This window comes from Aethina tumida, chromosome 6 (genome assembly GCF_024364675.1).
Source record: "Aethina tumida isolate Nest 87 chromosome 6, icAetTumi1.1, whole genome shotgun sequence".
Taxonomy (NCBI): domain Eukaryota; kingdom Metazoa; phylum Arthropoda; class Insecta; order Coleoptera; family Nitidulidae; genus Aethina; species Aethina tumida.
The window spans coordinates 17,485,238-17,501,727 of NC_065440.1; the positions used below are offsets into that span (position 1 = coordinate 17,485,238).

Here is a 16,490-nt window from a genome sequence, read left to right on the forward strand (position 1 = left end):
ATATTCAATTTTATTTTTTATTTCAAATTACTAAATATTTCTTGTTGAAAAACATCATATTAATAGTTAACATTTCATATTTCCAAATATAAATGTATTTAATGTTTATATGTCGTACAAACAAAATAAATTGATGATTATTACAATTAACATTTGAAGTAAATTTAAAAATCCGCCATTCAATAAAAATATACAGTTCAGATGTATTAAAACAGTGCGTGCGTCGCCACTGTAAACATCCCATGACGCCCGCACTGTACAAAAGTCAGTGTGACAGATGTCACCGTGAAATCATAACCTAAAATCCATCCAGTGACAAAATGCAATCGAACTATGCGACCAGCCAATTTAAATAAACAGTCGCGCTCGTGGAACCGGTGAACCGAAATCGTGAGAAGTTCCGTGCTGCGGGTCAGAGAATGTCGACCGCGACTCCAACCAGTTGCACCGAGGTGAGCCCCGGGGGTATGTCGCCCCCCAGTTTTTGTCATTTATTTAACGGAGGGACGTTCGAACTTGATCGTCGCCGATTAGTTGTTAACAGTGCGAAATTTATCGATTTACGCCTGTTTTTATATTGTCTCTATCCGCTGGCATTAATTTAATTGATTTTGTTTATAACGTATTTACGATTCAAGGACGGTTTGGTGAAGTGTTAGATAATAAAAATTTTTGTTTATTCTCATGAGCCCTAGTTAAATTGTTAAGTAGATAATTATGTTTATCTGCCCGTGGTTTGGGATAATTTTTAAATTGCTGCCTCTATTTACTATTCTAATTTAATTGTTGTTTCGCAACTGGGTCAGTTTGTGTTGTTGCTATGATGTTACTTTCGTTTTTAAAGGAACACTTATTTTTGTTTAGTCATAATTATTAGTTTTTGTACATTAGACGTGTCACATGACTAGAGATTTATGTGGGGATCATAGTTCAATAGTCAATAAATCCTATCAATAATGGCTATTAGAAAATATTAGTTTTAACATTTATTCTATTAGTTAAAATAGAAAATTTGTCAATACTATAACTGGAATAAAACAAACAGCAGACTCACAAATACGCAATTTATTAATATTTTGAAACTTCAGATTATATTATTCATTGTTTACTTATAAATATGAATAATAGTGTCATTGTTTATATAAATTAAATATAAATATTTGATGGCAATTAACTTATATTTTTAATTAATTATAACCTATTTAAATTATTGTATTCAATTGATTAATTTTTCTATAGTATCAAATTCAAATTTCAAAACTTTTCATTATTAAACTTAATATTTTATTCATTAATAATTGATTTCCAGTTTTATTGTTTATTGTCCATTTAAGGTACATTAATTTTTAATATTATACATAAATATTTTATGTTTAACTACATTTTGCAAGGCTTAATATTTAACACCATTATATTTAAATTTATGTTTCCAAATGTAAAATTGTAATAAGTCATCATCTAAAATTATTTCTTACGTGATTTTTCGCATATGTTAGATGACTGCAATTTTAATAAAACCTCACTTAATTGTCTTATTGATTTAGCAATCGAATAATTGGATAAAACTGAAACTAATGATTGTTTACTGTTAATGATACAATAACTATTGTTTTACTAATATTTACTGTATTTCTAAACCTTCATTATTAAATTTATTAATCTACTTATTAGTTGAAATGGAACAAAAATGGATAATTACTAAATTATTGTTTGTTCAGTTAAATAAATATTGATTGGATGGATTTTATTACCTTAATAAAAACGTCTAAATATCTCAAATTTATATTTATAACACAAATAATTTATGGTGCCAAATCTAAATATTAAAAATAATTGTTTTTAGCAAGTTTTTTTTTTTGTAAAATATTCATTAAAAAAGTAAAAATAAGCAAGTTTTTTTTTGAAAATTTTCATGTTTTTTCGAATTATTTATAAAAAAAATATTTTTTATAAGGTACAAAAATTATCAAAAAATAGTGGATGTCGAAAAATAAAGGTAAAAACTCAGAAGTTAAGGAATAAAAATTAATTACTTAAAAATTTGTCCAGGACGAACGAAAATATTCAGAAAAAAATATTAATTTTGGTAAAATATTCATAAAAAACTACATAAAAAATAAAAATTGAAAATTTTCTTGTTTTAATGGATGATTTATCAAATTTTAATTTTTTATCGAAAAGTTGGGTCGAAAAAATTCATACAATTTTTATTCTTTACTGTACGTAGACTTTATAACGTTAATAAAAATGTCTAGAAATTTAAAATTTATATTTATAATACGGATAAATAATTTATGGGGTCAAATCTAAATATTAAAGATAATTGTTTTGTTGTTCATATTAATATTTAATTAATATAAAATTGTCACGTCCTCGTACACGTCAAAGTCGATTATTTATAAATGTTTAGAAATCATTGCAAGTGACCTTTGTGCATTTTCTTTAAAAAGCAAAAAATTATCTTTGTTGGATTATGTCGTAATTTAGCCAATTCAACTTCTTACAGATATTAAACAATGGTTAATTAACAATTGTAATAATATCTTAATTACTTAACGAATGCACAGGAAAATATTGTGAAAAACAAACAAACATCTTTGTTTTGAATAAAAATTCGGATGTTTTTCGACGTTCACAAGTCGAAGGCTTAATTGTCTAACAATGAGTATAAATTATCGTGTGTGCAGCCATCTAACCTTATTGCGCCTATGAAAGTTCAAATCTATTGTATTTTAATCAGAAAATCCATTAGAAACGACCGACGAAGCGCTTAATTCAATTTTATTTATCGATTTGCAGGTCGGGCCGAAGACGAGCGACGTGTGGACCTGCACGGGGGCGGCGTGCGGCTCATTGCTGCTCTCCGTGGCCGTCGTGCACGATTTGCACTGGGAGACGCACATCTCGATAGTGCGTGGCACCGCACTCTTCCTCCTCGGCCTGGTGTTCTTCACCTGTTCGTACTATGCGATCAAAATCGCCTTCGAAGCCACCAAGTCCGGACGCAGGGTGGCCAAGACGTATAACCTGCAGGAGGCTGACATCATGGAAATTAGCAACAAGTACTTATATTTTTTTTGTTGTTGTTGTCGTTATTAATTAATTAATTGTATTTCTGTGGGAATCGTGAGGGTTTTTAAATATAGTTTACGCCCACTCGTGCTTAGTGTTAGTCACAGATTTGTAATAAATCTTGTCCTTGGTATTTTTGAAGTGTTTACATAAGAATACACGTATTTAGAGTAAATGAATCGATGAGGCATTAAATGTGGGACGTTACAATCCAATTTGGACTCTTTAAATAATTTTAACCACTGGTGACCATTAATATTTATGTCTTGGCAAAAAGTTTGATTAATCGTTTATAAAATATAATATTTTCAACTGATTTTTAGTTTTTTTTTATTTCTTTTTATTGATATTACATCCTAATAAATAAAAATAAATATATGTATAAAAAACTAAAAATAATTTGAAAATTGACATGTTTTATGAATGAATCATTAAAAATTTCTTTTTTATAAAGTAAAATATATATTTAGAAAAATGTGGCTACTGAAAATAAACGTTAAAACCTAATAATGGGGAGTAAAAACCTTTTTAACAACATTTTTATATTTATTTCTTAAAATTTATATAAGAAAACGAAAATTTTGAATAAAATATACTTAATTTGGTCAAATATTCATACAAATATGTATAAAAAATTACAATTAGGGAGGTGTTGGGGTTATTTTCCTATTTTATGAATGATTTATCAAAAATTTCTTTTCTATAAGATAAAATATATATAAAAAAATTGTGGCTACCCAAAAATAAATGTTAAAACCCAAAAATAGGGAGTAAAAACCCTTTTAATAATATTTTTATATTTATTTCTTAAAATTTTGTACAAGGGAACAAAAATTTTGAGAAAAAAATGCTTAATTTGTCGAAATATTCATAAAAATATGTAAAAAATTAAAATTAGGGCGGTGTTTGGATAATTTTCTTATTTTATGAATGATTTATCAAAAATTTCTTTTCTACATAGTAAAAAATATATAAAAAAATTGAGGCTATCAAAAAATAAATGTTAAAACTCAAAAATGGGAAGTAAAAACTCTTTTAATAATATTTTTATATTCATTTCTTAAAATTTTGTACAAGGAAACAATAATTTTGAGAAAAAAATGCTTAATTTGGTGAAATATTCATAAAAATGTGTATAAAAAAATTAAAATTAGGGAGGTGTTTGGATAATTTTCCTATTTTATGAATGATTTATCAAAAATTTCTTTTCTATAATGTAAAAAATATATAAAAAATTATGGCTATCAAAAAATAAATGTTAAAACCCAAAAATGGGGAGTAAAAACACTTAATAATATTTTTATATTTATTTATTAAAATTTTGTGCAAAGAAACAAAAATGTAGAGAAAAAAATTCTTAATTTGGTCAAATATTCATAAGAATATGTATAAAAAATTAAAATTAGGAGTTTGAATATTTTCCTATTTTATGAATGATTTATCAAAAATTTCTTTTTTATAACGAAGAAAATGTATAAAAAAATGTGATTATCACAAAATATATGTTAAAACCCAAAAATTTGGGTGTAAAAATACTTCACATATGTTTAGAAATATAAAAAAATAATAATACAACAATTAGACACGCAACAACAACATTTTTAAACACGATAATGAATATTTTTACGACCCAACACAAACAAGGCATCAAAAACGAAACACAAAACACAAACCAAACCGTTTTAATTGATAATTAACCGCAAACAAATTTTACAGACAAGTTTCCGCGGTGCAGGCGCTGTTCTGTTGCATGACCGGTGCGACATGTAGCTGGTACTCGTGCCGCAGGAACATGATGAAAACCTCCCACTACATTTCGGAGGCGTACGCATGGTTCGGCGCCGCGTACTTCTTCTACGACATCTGGTCCATGTACAAAGTGCACAGGGCCAAGGTGGCCCAGAAACCGGAGATGAACGGCAACGGCAACGCCGTGGTGAAAACCGAAAGCCTCGTCTCCAAAATAACGTCGTACCTCAGGAAGAACGGTGTCATCGTGTTCCATCACCTGTTCATCGGGATGTTCGGGTTCTTAGTCATAACTGTGAGTCCCCGGCTGGTAATTCGTGGCGGTTGGCATAATGTGTGATTGGTTGCAGCACTTGCGTGGAGGATTCGGTGATTGTTTCTTCGGCTTCGTGTACCTGATGGAGGCTAGCACGCCTTTCGTCTCAGTCAGAGGGATCCTATCCAAAATTGGGCTGAAGGATTCGTCTTTGTACGTCTACAACGGGATCATCATGCTGATCACCTTCTTCATCTGCAGAGTGGCCATGTTCCCCTACGTCATATACGTTTACGGACAAGCTGCAGGACTTGACTTCATCTCTGTACGTCACGGATTTAATTTGATTAACTTTGTTAATCTACAAATGTTGTTTTTAGGCAATCAAGTCGTTGCCCAGGGGTTGCCTGACCGGAATCGCCATCCTGCTCCTACCTCAGATCTACTGGTTCTGGCTGATGATCAGGGGCGCCGTCAAGATAATGATCACACCCGCCTCGCCAAAAGCCAAAACCAACTAATCGAATTCTAAATCTGCCACAAGTGTCATGAGCTTATACCAATATGCAGATGTAATCGTAGATATCAATGTATTTTTTTATATCTGTCTTTTGATAAATGTTTTACCGGATGGGGTGTTCGTAAAATGCTGGATTTCATTAAATCTCAAATTTAACAGTCGTCGGAACAACGGTTGGAAAACAAAAATTAACAGGATTAACAAATTAGGCGGAATACAATCACTTTTTTTCGTACAACATGGGAACATCCATTTCTTGGGTTTGGGAATCCCCCATTCAGTCCATATTAGCTTTCACCACCCAATGCATTTAAACGAATGTATTTCCAAATATTTTTGCTATATGTGGTATTTGACTGATTTTTTATATAAAACCAGAGATTAAATCAATGTATTTGTGTATATAAAATTGATGTAGCATTCTATGTATATAGATTAAAAGTAGATTTTACATAATGGATGCGCACCGCTTGTTCGTAACAATGAAAACATGCATTTATTAATTAAATTGTTTGGGTAAAAATGTGATTTAAAAAAAATGTTCCTTGTTTTTCTAAAAAATTATGTTTTCCAAATTGTACTCGGAATATATATTTTTAGTTTTAGATGTTTATAAAAAACACAATTTATCAGTATTGGATTATTTTTTGTGCGTGTGCACAACTTGTTGAAATATTGTTAACCCTATTTATTAATTTTTGTTATTCAGTTTAAATAATATATTAAGCCTGACTGCTTTTTTTTATTATGTATATCCGTCTTTCATTTACCTTGATGTGTAAGATATGTCAGAAATATATATATATTATATATTATATACGAATGTTGAGCTAATGATTATTTTTTCTAACGAAACTATTTTGTGAACAATAAATGTATTTTTTAAAATATACGGTATACATAATTGTGATGTTGACGCTCGCCAAAAAAATAAATGTGTAAAGCACAATGAAATTGATGTAGTGTCTATAATTGTTATTGACTGTGTCAAATGTATAATGTACAAATAAAATTGACTAGTTTTCAGTAGATGTTTCCTTTTTGCTTGTGAATTAATTGAATTTGTTGTGTAATTCGTGTTTTAGAATTGCAATAAATGAATTAGAAAAAGTTTATATTGCTAGTTTTATTTCTCAAAAGTCCCATTTCCATAGTTATTCCAAATTTTTTCTGTTCCTTTTAAGTGATAACATCATCCAGTTATTGATAAGTGGCTGGTGTCCATTATTTTGGCCTCTTCTCGTTCTGAAAACTAAAATACAATATACATTTCCAATGAATCGTCTGAAAGTCTATTTCTAACGTCTTCCGTGACTCCAAATTCAAGATTTTGAATGCTGTAACATCACCTAGTTACTGATAATTGGCTGATGTCCATTCGTTTGGCCTTTTCTCCTTCAGAAAACTAAAATACAATATAGATTTTCAATGAATCGTCTGAAAGTCTAGTTCTAACGTCTTCCATGACTCCAGTTTCAAGATTTTGGATGCTGTAGCTTTAGTAGACACCTAGAAAACAAGTGTTGCTAATTATTGCTAGTTTGCAACATTATGACGACACAATTTCAAGTATGGAAGCTTCAGGAACTAAAATACAATTAGAGAACTTGATTCTTGTAAAATCTTTACATAGTTCTTACCAACATTGTAATGATTTAAGTCTAGTAAAGTCAAGTTTCAGTTTTAGCAAATGTTACTGATCATTATCACTGATTGGTAACAATGAAGCTTTTATTTTTCAGGACCAAGAATACTGTTCTATTTATAAAACTCTTGAATGAGTTGTAAGACTTCAATTTTATGAGATAAAACAGAAGAAAATGGTTTGAAGATTGGATTTTTAATAAAACTACAAAGGTTAAGAAAAGGGTATATATTATATTTGTTAAAACATTAGTATACTATATAAAAAACTATATAAAATAGAAAAAGAAAAGAATTATTATTTTTGACTAAAATCACTTTGCTCGAAAAAGATGACAGGTTCAAAAATTGTACTCTTGACACATTTTTCAAGCAACACGATTGCGCACACAGCCTAAGAAATTTTGACTTCGTTCCTTCTTGGTTGATTCTAATTGTAAAACTACAGAGAGCTTTAAAACGTCAACATTAAAATGGTTGATGTTAACTGTTAAAATTAATAAACTATATAATTTGTATAACATTTTTGTACTCTTTTTATTTTGTGTAAGCTGTATGATCAACAAAACTTAACGGTTTGACGTCAGCAAACCACCTGGGTTAAAACAGAAAAGTGTTAGATTGTTTGATGTAAATAAAAAGAAATATTTAGCGAAATCCTCGATAGAACCTAACATTTAATTACGTATAAAGTACGGAATCATCATTTGATAAACAATGCTCTGTATTAAAACTAATCTAAATTTAATTTAGTTTCTCAAGACTAGATATTCCGAGTTTTCCACGAACGTGTTTTCTAAAAATACAATTCCAATGTAAATTATGCCTCAAATATACCCTGTACGAATTTTCGCCGGCAAGAAAACTCCAGTTTACAACAAACATTAAATCTAATTGACTATGATATCATGGTTAGTTTTTTTCGTGTCGTGGTTCTCGTACGAGATGACCAGACCCTCGTCGTTGGCCTTTAGGGCGTCTGAGTCGATGTGCAGCTTCTCAACGGGTGCCAGAATCATGCTTCCGTGCGGTCCCTTCACGTGGTGCTCGACGGTTTCGCCCACCAGCTGCACGTCACCCAGGTGGTGGTGATGATGGTGGTGGTGGTGGTGGTGTTGTGAGGTCGACTCTATGGGTGTCTGGGTCGTTTCTGGCTCTGGAACTAGACGACAAATTAATAGCTGTGCCCCCAGTACAACGTCTTCAAGCCTTACCGACGTTGTAGTGGTTCCTCTTCAAGGAGTCATCGGGAAGTCTGATGACGTCTTCGTCGTCGTCGTGCATTTTTAAGATGTCCTCGAAAATGTCGTTGTCGCTTTCGTCGCTGCTGTCGTTCCTGCCCACCAGCAGCTCAAGAAGCTTCTTCTTGTTGGGGTGGTGGGGTTTGTTGCCGTCGTAGACGTGGCTCTGCATCTTTAGGAGCTCCGGCACCTTTTGGGGTTGCGTCTTGTTCGTGGCGTTGGTGTTCAGGAACAAGTTGGAGGGCAGCTCCAAGGTGTCTTCGTCGGAGATGTCGCAGTTGTCCTTGCGCACCTTGTCGCAGGTCAGGCAGGCGCAGTCGACGATGATTTGCACCCGTTTCTGCATCGTCCTTGGTCCATCAGTGTTTTGATCGTCCGCCTTGAGGTTCACCTGTAATAGTTGAGTGTTTTATAAGTAATTAATCTTGAAGATGGTTTGTTGAGTGACTTGCATGGTAACATTTGATTTTGGCTGGCTGGCAACTGTCGCAGTAAGGTCCGATCAGTTCACCAGGTTCTGCTGGTTGGGTTTTTGGGATGCTGTAGCTGTAGCAAGCCCCCACGCACACGTTGTTGTCGATGGTCACCGGTTCGTAGCCTGGTGATGCCACGATTTGTTGTATTGGTGTCCTCGAGCACCACGAGTACTTTTCCGGGTACAAAACGATGTTGTGCACCTAGAATGGCACCGTTTATTGATGAAATACCAATTTACAGATAATTTCTAACCTTATGTGCCCTTTCTGAACTCGACAACTTTGTCCCGAAGGCACAGAAAAGTGCCACGTTCAATACCCAGTAAACTTTCCTGTAACAATTAAAAATGTTTAACGTTTTACCCAAAGCATTAATTAAAATCTTAAAAAACCAATCGAAAACTCGACTAACCAGATCTTCGAGTCGGTGATTCATATGTTAAAATAATTAAAAACATAAAAAGACGTGGACAAGTGTAATTTGATACTTTAGCACCTTAGGTAAATAAGTATCGTATGTCGTTTGGATCGATTTCAGAAAATTATTTAATCGCCGAGGAATTTCTAAGCGACAACTGAAACCAGTTGGCCTCTGATTTATTAGACGATTTCTAGAAATTAACAATAGCATGCTAGTACAAGATTTACACAACCGTCTCGGCATTAAAAAATTTAATAAATCCACACACACACACACACTCACAAGGTGGACGTAATTTGTTGTTTCATAATTCCCCATATTAATAATACTTATTAGTTTCAAATTTGAAAAACTGTTCAGCTTAATGGCCGTGACGAAATGCAATCAAAATGCACAAGACAAAATGGTTGAGGAGTTAGATACTTGGTGTTATTATTAACTCCATACATTCTTTGAATAAATTATATATTCTGGCTGATTGGAAACGTCATGGTTGGTTTGCTTTGGTTGCTCTAAGCAAAAATCATAATTATAAGAGATTTCCTTGTAATTTTTGTTGGAGCAAATTGGTTTTTAAATCTCAATCAAGCTGGCCACATGGCTCTGCCATAATTAGTACTTCATCCATCAAAACAAAGTTCTCTCATAAATATTTTAGAATATCCATGAGGTACAAAACATGTTTAATTTTATAAGTTTATTCTTAAATGTTTTTCTTATAAATGAACTGGAACAAAAGTAAACTTCTAATGTATTATTTTTTACAATTTTTGGTTGTGAAATTTAGTTATTGATAAATTAGTAAAGATAGAAACATTTTTTATACATTTTTAAACTTTTAAAGTGTAAATTTATGTTTTTTCTCATAAATAATCATAAGAATACTAAAATTATGATATTTAAACTTCTTAAGTCATTATTTCTTACAATTTCTGGTTGTAAAATTTAATTATTGGGAAATTATAAAGGTAAAAACATTTTTTATATATTTTTAAAATTTTAAAGTGTAAATTTATGTTTTTCCTCATAAATAATCTGGAATAAAAGTCATAAAATAGGAATACTTTATAAAATTAAGATCTTTAAACTTCTTATGTCTTTATTTCTTACAATTTCTGGTTGTGAAATTTGGTTATTGAGAAATTAAGGTTGAAACATTTTTTATATATTTTTAAACTTTTAAAGTGTAAATTTATGTTTTTTTTCATAAATAATCTGGCATAAAAGTCATAAAATAAGAATACTTTATAAAATTATGATATTTAAACTTCTTAAGTCATTATTTCTTACAATTTCTGGTTGTAAAATTTAATTATTGGGAAATTAATAAAGGTAGAAACATTTTTTATATATTTTTAAACTTTTAAAGTGTAAATTTATGTTTTTTCTCATAAATAATCTGGAATAAAAGTCATAAAATAGGAATACTTTATAAAATTAAGATCTTTAAACTTCTTATGTCTTTATTTCTTACAATTTCTGGTTGTGAAATTTGGTTATCGAGAAATGAACAAAGGTAGAAACATTTTTTTATATATTTTTAAACTTTTAATGTGTAAATTTATGTTTTTCCCTATAAATAATCTGGAATAAAAGTCATAAAGTAAGAATACTTTATAAAATTATGATCTTTAAACTTCTTATGTCTTTATTTCTTACAATTTCTAATGTAAAATTTAATCATTGGGTAATTAATAAAGATAGAAACATTTTTTATATATTTTTAAACTTTTAAAGTGTAAATTTAATTTTTTTCTCATAAATAATCTGGAATAAATGTCATAAAATAAGAATACTTCATAAAATTATGATCTTTAAACTTCTTATGTCTTTATTTCTTACAATTTCTAGTTGTGAAAATAAATTATGGAGTAATTAATAAAATTAGAAATATTTTTTAACTTTTAAAATGTATATTTTATATATTTTTTTTTCTTATAAAGAAACCGAAATAATGAACTTTAATTATAATAAAATGTTAATTTATTATTAAAATTTGAAAGTTCCATTAAAAGACGCGTCGAAATAATCGATTACAGTTAAACATCAATCAATTGGAATTAGAAAGAACCTCCCAGCTCGTCGTCTCAAACAACGGGTCCAAATAGAAATCGTCGACGGTTGCGAAAGAGCCCACACCAAATCCATTATGAATGAACGAGATTTGGTACATCAAAACAGAAATGAATGAACTGGAACCAGTCTAAAGTTGCGTAACCGATAAAAAATGTTATTTTAATTATACGTTTTAGGAACCACGTTCCCCGATTGTCGACGTCGAATAAATCCAATCCCACACTTATGCATTGGCAAATGCGAAAACAGCAAATGTAATTGCAAAATTGCTACAATGAGTTCGGAAAAAACGTTGATTTGTTGATCGATCAACGCACATAAAATTGATTTACGATTTGAATTCATTCATGTGTAATTCGACCTTCGGATTTTCGCTTCCCATTTGTTTTTACGTTCGTTTTAGAACTGGAAGTATGGATGGGATAAAAATTCGTCTCAGAAAATTGTGTGTGAAAATGAGGCTGGTCTGTTTGCTTTGTGGTATTAAATGTATTTGGTGACATAGATACGTGTTTATTTTTAACTGCTGTTAACTGGAGACGCTCACAAAACTACAAGGTAACGATGTGTTTAATGAAAATATTTTTTACATCTTCATCTCATCAGTGTTGCATCTAAAAGTTATTTTAAACAATCGAAAAGTCTATATAAATGCTTAAATTAAATTTTCTAAAATTTTAATAATTGATGTAATTTAATATTTAAGGAAAACATAAATTATATTTTATGGAAAAAAAGAAGAAAAATTAAAAAATATCGATGATTTTAGGTTTTGATTATTATACAAATTTATTTTTTTTAAAAATTAGTATATTAAATAATTTAAAAAATTGGATTTTTAAAAATATTTAATATTTTATAGAAATTATTTTAATAAAAGACATAAAAAGGTTATAAATGAAGAAATTTTTAAAAATATTTTTTTTTTATATTTTTTGATGTTTATTCAAATTTAGTACATTAATTTTTCTAAAACTTTAAAAAATTGGTATATTAAATAAATTAAACAATTGGAATTTCAAAAATATTCAACTGAATATTTTGTAGAATTTATATTTAATAAAAAATTTATAAATATAAAAAAGTTAGAAATGAAGAAATTTTCAAAAATATTGTTTTTTATATAGTTTTTAATGTGTATTCAAATTTAGTACATTAATTTTTCTAAAATTTTAAAAAATTGGTATATTAAATAAATAAATAAGTAAAGCATTGGATTTTCAAAAATATTCAACTGAATATTTTGTAGAATTTATATTTAATAAAAGGTTTATATAAAATAAATAAATATAAAAATGTTAGAAAGGAAGAAAATTTCAAATATATTGGTTTTTTACAGTTTTTGTTATTTATTCAAATTTAATACATTAATTTTTGTAAATTTTTTAAAATATTGGTATATTAAATAATTTAAAAATTTGGATTTTCAAAAATATTCAACTGAATATTTTATAGAATTTATTTCTAATAAGATATTTATGAATGAAAAAATAAATATAAAATAATAATTTTTCTAATAAGAAAGTAAAATATTTTCAAAAATATTGTTTTTTTTTAGTTTTTGGTATTTATACAAATTTAGTACTTTGAAAAGTTAGTATATTAAATAATTTAAAAAATTGAATTTTTAAAAATATTCAACTGAATATTTTATAGAAATTATTTTTAATAGAAGATTTCTGTATATAAAAATTTTTGAAAGGAAGAACATTTTAATAATATTGTTTTTTTAGTTTTTGATATTTATACAAATTTAGTACTTCAAATTTTTTAAAATTTGAAAAATTAGTATATTAAATAATTTAAAAAATTGAATTTTTAAAAATATATAAGAGAATATTTTATAGAAATTATTTTTATAAAAAGTTTTATAAATATAAAATTATTAGAAAAGAAGAAAACTTCAAAAATATTGTTTTCTTTTTGTTTTTGAAATTTTTACAAATTTAGTACTTTAATTTTTCTAAAATTTGAAAAATTAGTAAATAAAATAATTTAAAAAATTAAATTTTTAAAAGTATATAACGGAATATTTTTTAGAAATTATTTTTATAAAAAGTTTTATAAATATAAAATTATTAGAAAAAAAGAAAACTTCAAAAACAAAAATATTGTTTTTTTTATTTTTGATATTTTTACAAATTTAATATTTCAATTTTTCTAAAATTTGAAAAATTAGTATATTAAATAATTTAATAAATTGAATTTTAAAAAATATTTAACTGAATATCTTATAGAAAATATTTTTAAGTAAAGTTTTACAAATATAAAATTATTAGAAAGGATGAAAATTTCAAAAATATTGTTTTTTTTAGTTTTTGATATTTATACAAATTTAGTACCTCAATTTTTCTAAAATTTGAAAAATCAGTATATAAAATAATTTAATAAATTGAATTTTAAAAAATATTTAACTGAATATCTTACAGAAATTATTATTAAAAAAAAGTTTTTTAATATAAAATTATTAGAAAGAAAGAAGAAGAAAATTTCAAAAATATTGTTTTTTTTAGTTTTTGATATTTTTACAAATTTAGTACCATAATTTTTCTAAAATTAAAAAAAATTGGTATATTAAATAATTTTTTAATTTTTGATATTTTAAAATTTTTAAAAATTAATGTGAATGTTAAAATTTAAATAGGGTTTTTAAAAATATTTAATTTTATAGAAATTATCTTTTACGGTTTATAAAAATATTAGAAAGGAAGAAATTCTTAAAAATATTGCTCCTTTTCTAATTTATATTAGATATATATATATATATATATATATATATATATATATATATATATATATTTATAAAATTTAAAAAATTAATACATAAAATAATTTAAAAATTGGATTAAAACAAAAATATTTTTAATAAAAAAATTGTAAAAATGTTAAAAAGGGAGAAAAATTGTTTGTTTTTACATTTTGAAATTTATACAATGTAAAATTTTTAATTTTATTAGTAAAAAATAGAAAAATATTAAAGAGTAAGAAATTTTTTTAAATTTTTTGTTGGAAGAAATCGGAAGAAAATGGAGTACCAATAAATAATCGAATAATTATCAATTCAGCTGAACATTCTAAAAGCCGCACAGCTCCCACTTTCACCCCTTTTCCATCCAATAACGCTCGCACCGCGTCCGGCCAAGTGTGCAACATCAACTATGATTTTTATAATACACAAAACGAGTTCGTCTAGTTTTATACGTCGCAAGACCCAGCACACCAGAAACGGCGAAAAAACAAGCCCGTGATCGATTTGAAACCTCACAGGCACCGCTCTGCGACAAGTCTCATCAAAACCGCGGCCGAATGCCAGATGAATAAATTAATAGCTAATTTATTATTGAAATAACAGCCAGTTAACCTTCGCCGGATCTTTTTGATCATCGCCTGCGCCGCCGACTGGCGAAACGTACGACGAAAAGCCCACAAACGCGATGCGGAAAACCGTCCCGAAATGGGACCACGTAACTGTACCTGCACCATTTCATCTCGCGATTGGTGCCGTCGCAATTTGCGAAACGCACAGCGGAAGACCGGAACGCGTTTCGGTGCGCCGCATCCGCGTTCCACACACGGACCGTCCGATCGATCGTCGTCGATCGATCGATGAATCGCCTTCTCCCAAAACTTACATTGTTGCCTGACGATTTTCCGGCCCGGGGCTGCACACACACGAAACTGCACACGGCTGTCGTCCTGGCTTTTCACCTCTCGATGGGTTTTTTCTTTATTTTTTTTTTTAGAGCGTCAGATGACGGTGATACATCGCCGTCGATCGCGGACCGTTTCGAAATCGAGATATCGCCGGAAAGGTCACGGTACGACTGAGAATCGACTTGTTCTTAAGGTAACTTGATCTTATACACCTGGCCGACGCGGCAAGAGCGGGAAATTGGAATGGGACGAATGATTTTTGCCACGAGAGGAGCCCCTCCAAGCTCCTCCACGACGGTGCGGCCGATCAGTTTGGCTGATTTTGATCGATCGTTTCTTGTGGCTTCGACACGTTCATTTTGTTTTGATAGAACTCTTATTGATTAGTCCAATTGGATTGGGATTTTACTTAAATTTAAGAAGTTCCAACGATTTTGATGGTTGTTAATCAGACTTCAAGTTCACAAAGTGTCTAAGAAATGATTTATTACCAAAAACTCTCAATAAATGCAAACCTAACCTATTTGGGAAGTGACGTCATGATTTCAAAATGGCGTCTACATTTTCAATCAGTATCTTATCATTAAAAGTCTTTGGAGTATGTAAAAATATATTGATTTGACAGCAGTTATAACTTATTCTGAACTAGTTTTTAATTTATTTTGAACAAAATTTTATTTCCGGTTTCCCCGGAAGTGACATCACTTTGTTATATTCATTGAAACACCCTATATATATTTGGATTTATAATTTCCACATGTAATTACAAATAAAATGGTTATACCATGTCCTTTTCCTAAACCCATTAATAACTTTGTTATGTTCAATGGAACACCCTGTATATTTTTGAAATTTTAAATACTACATGTAAGTGCAAATAAAATTGATATAGCATGTCCTATATCTAAACCCAATAGTTTTTGAGTTATTAATATTTTTCCAAAAATTTTGACAGGTCTAATTAAAATGTCTCTAAAGCCACTAACTTTTTGATACTGGAAAGATCATTTTTGAAATACACGTTAACCAAAAACCATTCTATAAGAAGTCATTATTAGTACTTTCAAAATTTGTACAGAGTGTTGGTTATTTACGTTTAATTTTGTACATCTTAAAATATCAATAACTTTGTTATTTCCAATGGAACACCCTGTATATTTTTAGATTTTTAAATGGATATACCATGTTCTATACCTAAATTCAATAGATTTTGAGCTATCAATTTTTTTCCAAAAATTTTGACATTTGAATTTTCTAATTAAAATGACTGTAAAATCACCAATTTTCATGTTGAAAAGTTCATTTTTGGCATACACGTTAACGAAGAAGAAACCATTATTAGTACTCCCAAAATTTTATATAGGGTGTTTGTTATTTACGT

The 16,490-nt window shown here is 28.8% G+C and overlaps 2 protein-coding genes across 2 annotated transcripts; one reads left to right on the forward strand and one right to left on the reverse strand.

Moving 5' to 3' along the window:
* Positions 1–269: 269 nt before the first annotated feature.
* LOC109597915 (TLC domain-containing protein 3A) lies at positions 270–6,712 on the forward strand. The gene is made up of 5 exons (XM_020013699.2): positions 270–452; positions 2,800–3,062; positions 4,789–5,116; positions 5,172–5,402; positions 5,458–6,712. Exons 1-5 carry the CDS (start codon positions 420–422, stop codon positions 5,596–5,598), a joined length of 996 nt encoding a protein of 331 aa, XP_019869258.2. The 5' UTR covers positions 270–419; the 3' UTR covers positions 5,599–6,712.
* A 743-nt stretch (positions 6,713–7,455) lies between these two features.
* On the reverse strand, positions 7,456–15,304 carry LOC109597899 (uncharacterized). The gene is made up of 5 exons (XM_020013685.2): positions 15,088–15,304; positions 9,212–9,290; positions 8,935–9,159; positions 8,456–8,873; positions 7,456–8,403 (listed from the first exon to the last, which is right to left on the reverse strand). Coding segments are annotated over exons 1-5 (996 nt in total). The 5' UTR covers positions 15,090–15,304; the 3' UTR covers positions 7,456–8,131.
* Positions 15,305–16,490: the final 1,186 nt, after the last annotated feature.

Bases quoted from the DNA above. Each gene is read 5' to 3' on its own strand.
- LOC109597915 (XM_020013699.2), top strand. From the start codon at position 420: ATGTCGACCGCGACTCCAACCAGTTGCACCGAG. The intron at 5,117-5,171 runs GTGAGTCCCCGG...GATTGGTTGCAG, and splicing joins TCGGGTTCTTAGTCATAACT to CACTTGCGTGGAGGATTCGG. The intron at 5,403-5,457 runs GTACGTCACGGA...TGTTGTTTTTAG, and splicing joins CAGGACTTGACTTCATCTCT to GCAATCAAGTCGTTGCCCAG.
- LOC109597899 (XM_020013685.2), bottom strand. The intron at 9,160-9,211 runs GTTAGAAATTAT...GTGCCATTCTAG, and splicing joins GTTCAGAAAGGGCACATAAG to GTGCACAACATCGTTTTGTA. The intron at 8,874-8,934 runs GCAAGTCACTCA...CAACTATTACAG, and splicing joins CCAAAATCAAATGTTACCAT to GTGAACCTCAAGGCGGACGA.